General features: G+C 39.7%; 1 protein-coding gene across 1 annotated transcript in view; it reads right to left on the bottom strand.

Moving 5' to 3' along the window:
- The window catches only part of ptk7b (protein tyrosine kinase 7b), a 214,491-nt gene extending 208,772 nt beyond the window's left edge, over window positions 1-5,719 (bottom strand). Inside the window, exon 1 of the mRNA XM_045700655.2 lies at window positions 5,144-5,719. Within this exon, the coding sequence (XP_045556611.1) occupies window positions 5,144-5,264 (121 nt within the window). The 5' untranslated portion in view covers window positions 5,265-5,719. The remainder of the gene's footprint in view (window positions 1-5,143) is intronic.
- Between the last annotated feature and the right edge of the window lie 281 nt (window positions 5,720-6,000).

Consider the following 6,000-nt stretch of genomic DNA (forward strand, 5'->3'; position numbering starts at 1 on the left):
AATAATGTAATATTCATTTCATTATGGTATTGTAGGCTAGTCTAGGTAGAATAATAATATTATCCACAAGACCATACAAATTGGATTAACTGTATAACAGATTTTTTTTGTTTTTGTGAGGTGAGCCAGTAAAAAAAAGAAATCATACCAATAATTTTACAAAAAATGTTGTACCCCTTGTAATGATACAAAACAACTTTGTACAACACCTAGCAACCTCACCAAGAGATTTCAGCCTTTTGTTATTCCTACTTGACACCAATGTGGCAAACGGCAGGACAAGAAAGTGAATCTGGGTCACTGGCGTGAAAGGCAAACACCCTATGCATTGTGCCAATAGGGTTAACCCACTTGGTAGGAATTGTATCACGGCTCATATAGCAAGGATTATGACAGTATAATTAATGGTTTTGGATTGACAGTCACAGGGACCAGTAGGCTTGGGTGATATACCATTTATACCATCTAAGATGTGTAAAATAAATTATATACAGCTCATGGCTCCAGCTATGGATTTGGTTTGCTAATTGCCAGCTAAGTGGCTAGATGTTAAGATACATCAGAGAGATTCAATCCCCTCCTGGATCAAGATCCCTGTTGCCTAAATTGTTTTGTGCATCATTTTTTTATTTTATTTAACCTTTTCACATGCTAGTTTCAAATATATCTAACAGTCGCCCCAGCATGAGTTGTTTTATGCACGTGATGTCAAAACGCACTCACTGTTCCAAAATGTGATTGTTACGCAACACGACAGTTAACACGCGCTGCCTGCTAATTATCTATAGGCTGTTTCAACTTGTCAATTTCAAATTATCTTCTAACAAGTTGTACTTTCTAACAACAGTTTCAATTGAGGGCCTCCCGAGTAGCGCAGTGGTCTAGCTGTGCGAGGGGGGTATGGGACCTCCTTGATCATGTGCATGAGGGACATTACTGAAGCGTGTTAGAATGTGATCTGGTTGTGAGTGTACCTGGCTCTGGTCTATTCATCTCACTAACAGAACAGACAGCCATTCCCTTCAAAGGCCAAGTGCAGAGAGTGGAGTGGAGGGGAGTGGAGAAAGAGGGGCGATTGTGCACTCAACTTCAGCAGAGTGAATTTTTCTAAAGGAACACACACCTGGAAGGAATACACGTGATGCAGCCAACTACATTTCATTTCAGCTCAATTGATAGGCAGAGATCAAAACATACCCTAAATACGACATGAGAGTTAAGAGTTAATGGGCAGGATAAGAACATTCCTTTTACAAAACTAGGAAGGATCAATGGCTTTTTCTTGGCTTTGTAACACCCTGCAGAGGTTATGAACTTCCGAGTCTTTATCAACTGGTTGGAAGGATTCTTATGTTTTTTCTATCCCTCTTGTTTTCTTTGTACTTCGTTTCATTGGCACCGACCCCCCCCAAAGCTGTACCCCACATAGCTGGAGCTAAGAAAAGCATGGCAAGTTGGCCAAGAAGACAGACCTGCAAAAATAGCAACTATCTGAATGAATATGCTAATAAGCCAATATGAAAGCCTATCTTGTCTGTGTATTTGAGGAATTTAGTAGAATCATGTGCATCATGCACAGTGCATGCATACCAAAATGGAGGAGAACAACTGTCTTTTCCAGTGTGGGATACAAACACAATATAATTTTGTAACTCAATCTTTTCCATTTACAATAAGGTTAGGCCTATACCAGAGTATACAGTTTACAAGATCAATAACAGAGTAATAAGCTCTTAGGTGCAATGACACCATAGTATTAGATGAGATATGTGTTGCAAATAAAGCAATGTTACATTCTTCTCAGCAGGTAAACTACTTTCAGTCTTTAGGTAGGCTATGTTACAATGTTGCATATGCCCGATGTGAGCCTTTTAAAGTCGAGTGTGAACCTCAACATTTCAACTTTATTTTCTTCAGATAGAAATGGTAGCGTAGTTTTACAGACTGCAACATGACTGCCAGATGTAGGTAAATGTAAAGAAACGGGTAGCGTTTTGCATCGAAACAATGACAAAGTTCCGAACAAATATCGGTTGACTGTCATGCCTTGATCATGGAGCACAATGTATGGAACCAGAAGTATATTATTATGCATTTGTCTAACTAACCCATTTATAGATGCAAACTACCTTTAGCGCCTATTGATGAAGGTATATTCTTCCCGGGGTACTTTTGTTAAGGGTTTGGTCTAAACATTTGCTCTAAATGTTTTTTTTTTACAAAACGTTGAATTACTACACACATGTATAGGGTTAGGGTTCCCACATGGTCATATCTCCATGTTACAGTGCTTGTATGTTACAACGCTTGTTTATGGAAGATAGACAGAAGACAGAGGTGACCACCTGTGCTATAATTATCTATTTAGCGTGCTCCGAACACCTGTGTCTAAGCGTAACTGGGGAGGAAGTATAGTTTGTCAACCGAAGGAACACACAGCATAAGGATCTGTGCAAATCTGCTACCATAACCACGGGAAGTAGTTTGGGGGTGGGGGTGCTGCGATTTTTGGACCGACGTGGGGAGGGATGCAGAAGCAAAACAATTGCACGCACTGAAGACATCTATATTGGTCTGCTAATACAGGACTAGTAAAGGCCCAGTGCACTACTTTTGTGAGAGAAAAAAAATCAACCAAATGTATTTGAGTGTTTACCAGCATCTGTAACTAGAGTCTGATAATAATCTGTACAAAACATTTAATCTGATAATACTTACTTGATATATGTTTTTCCTGTTTCTTGAAATACTTGCAACGTATTTCTATGGTGGGGGTGCAACTCATTTCTATGTGAAAACTCAAATTATCTATTCATTCCTTTTCCATTTTAGTAGATGCTCTTTTCCAGAGCAATTTACAGTAGCCAGTGCATACCTTTTCATACTTGTCACCTATGGGAATCCAACCCACAACCTAAGCATTGCAAGCGCCATGCTCTACCAACTGAGCCACATCACATCATCACAAACCACTTGATGTCTTAATGTACTCAAATACTGTATTGTGCCTTGTTTTTCTTCATGGTTATGAAGTCTACAGGTACAAACCTAGATGACCAGATGACAGTAATGAACATTTACATTAAGTGGTTTGTAAGGATGGTCAATTAATACTGCACAAGAAGTGGTTGTTTTCCATGATATTTGATCAAGAAAAATATTTAATTTGATGTGGATGTTTTTGCACATAACTTTATACCTTTTGATGTAAATGTTTGAGCACAGGGTTTTCTTCTTTCTGGATTCCATTAGAATGACAACTGCAGAGAAAGGCACAGGGCAACAACTCTTACAATTCCAACTATTGAATCCTGCCAGACAATGTTCTTAAGTTCACTGCAGTTGGTCTAATCCTGGATGCTGATTGGTTAAAACCGCATTCCAGCCAGTGTCTATTCCACAAGTTAACCACCGACTAAAGCTATGACGTTGAAATGCCTATTTACTCTGTTCCATCTCACTGCACAATCCACTGTCTCATCAGCCCAGCCAGGCAATTTATAAACTTGATCTCAACTTTAAAAAGCATCATCTCCCATTTATTTTAGACTAGCATTTGATTTTCAACAGTGGAGATTTGTATAAACCTTGCTGTCTGTTTCTCCGACATTCGCAACATTGTTTCAAAATTGAAATTCGATCTCCAGCTGTCCCATAGTAATGAACATCCCTGGAGTCGGGAGGAGACAGACAGGCAGGGCAGCTTTTCTCAGCCAGTTGAAATCATGAATTATCTGGCATAATTGTTATGGATATATCAATAGAAAACAGGTAAAACAAAACAAAATGCTGCTAGTTTGATGTCTTTCCAACTTCAGTTTGAAGTGATTGTGGTAGGTGTGTTGTTGGCTAGCTCTTCTGAACAACAGTGTCCTGACAAGAAAGAACATGTTCTATGCCAGGCGAAATTGCGCATCATTAGCTCATTATTATGGATGTATCCAAATAAATGTCACTAGAAAACAGCTTAAACAAACACAAATAAAGCTACTTTGCTGTTATTCTGGCTGAACTGTTTGACGTGACTGTAAGTTAGCCGTAGTTGGCTAGCTAGGAAGCAAGGGATAAGAACGTTGCCAGCCAGTATGGTAATAATACATTTAAAAAGAACGACTGGTTAGTGTCCTTAGATACAGAACAGAAAGACTGAAGGACTGGGTCGCGTGTCTGGCAACCGAACCAATAGAAGGACCAGCCGGCTTGGCTAGCAACCCTAGATTTGTGCCAGGGCATATCTTGTGGAAGGATGAAATAGTATGAATAAATTCACCCCAAAAAAGTTTTTTAATGGAAATATGTCAATCATTATTTGAATATGTTGGTAACCCGTTGTATAAAAGTGATATTGCCCTCGAAGCCGGTGTTTGGAGGATATATTGGCACGATTTGCAGGCCCGAGACGAACAACACCGGTGACAATATATCCTCCAAATACCGGCTTCTCGGGCATTATCGCGTAATTATACAACTACTTTTTTTGCCAAAGCAGAGATGCTGGGGGGGGGAAATTGTGGCCCTACAGACGTCTATATCTATCCCTAATACTAGTAAAGGCTGGTGCACTACTTTTGTATATATATATATATATATATATATATATATATATATTATTTTATTTATTTTCCTTCTTCTGGGTGTGCTGAAGCACTCCTACTTCCCAAGGCTATGGCTGCTACAGTATCTTTTTATTGTTAAGATTATTTCAGGCTGAGAGAAGGGGCATATCAACATGTTTCGAAAACCGTTTTGCAAACGATTATTAACATTTCTAAACATTAAAACACAGCGTCGGATTGTAGTTCACAGGCAACCAACCGTGGGCAGTTATCTACTGAAAACCCTATGAAGAAGCTGATGTCAAACTTGATCTAGATAGACTGTATCACAACCCGCCGTGATTGGGAGTCCCATAGGGCGGCGCACAATTGGCCCAGCGTCTTCCGAGTTTGGCCGGTGTAGGCCATCATTGTAAATAAGAATTTGTTCTTAACTGACTTGCCTAGTTAAATAAAAGGTTAAATACAATTTGCAAATAATGTATAGAAATCCCGCGCTTGAATTCCTTAGCTCGGACAATACTTTCTAAGCTAATAGGCTGCTCGTGTGTAGACTACAGTGAATGCCTTGCGAGTTTATAGCTTACCTTTCATGCAAATAATGCCAATTGAGAGGAAAGTAGCCACCGGTGGCTTTCTGGTGTTGGTAACCTTAGAGTTTGTATTGCCTTCTCGCCGTTGTCGGTCATTCTTCGTAGATAGTTCCATGATTGTAAGCTACTTGGTACTAGCGACTGTAGCGACAAAAGGAAAACAGGGAACTCCGCACGTCAACGTCTGCGCAAAAAGAGCACAACCTATGCAGGTCGAGCAGAAGGTATGGAAGGTATGACAACCTACTTCAACCACCTCTCCGGGAGTACGAAGAGGGAAGACAACCACGTAAAAGAGCACTGTTTAGATATGACTGAATAGTTAGATCAATTTGGAAAACAAGTTTGCCATATATCCCATGTTCTTCTTGTAGTCTGTAATAGAAATGTAGATTGTGCAAATACTAGATTAATATTCCCAATCTTTTGGTTGATTTCGTATTCCACCTCTCTCTTATGAGCCGTCCACCTAGAAATCCGATCAAAAGACCTGTTCAGTCCTGAACCCACATGAGTCTCGATCACCGGTGCCTGGAACTCGTCTTTTTCTCCTACAACGCGCACTCTTACTCACTCCCATTGCCGTCGCTTCCGGTATCTAGGCTGGTAATCGCATGCTAGGGATAAAAAATACAATGCTGCTTCCCTCTGGTTGAAAGTAGCCAGGAGAGATTTGTTCAACGTGAATTAAATAACTTAATTGTTATGGAAACACTATAGCTCCACTGCAAATTATTCAAAATAATTTCCTAAATGTACAGTTTGTATAGCCTAACAAATGATTTTGATTTTTCAGCCAGGCGTAATTCAAAACAATTATTGGTCACATACACGTGTTTAGCAGATGTTAT

The sequence above is a fragment of the Salmo salar genome, chromosome 18 (genome assembly GCF_965601325.2).
Source record: "Salmo salar chromosome 18, fSalSal1, whole genome shotgun sequence".
Classification (NCBI taxonomy): Eukaryota; Metazoa; Chordata; class Actinopteri; order Salmoniformes; family Salmonidae; genus Salmo; species Salmo salar.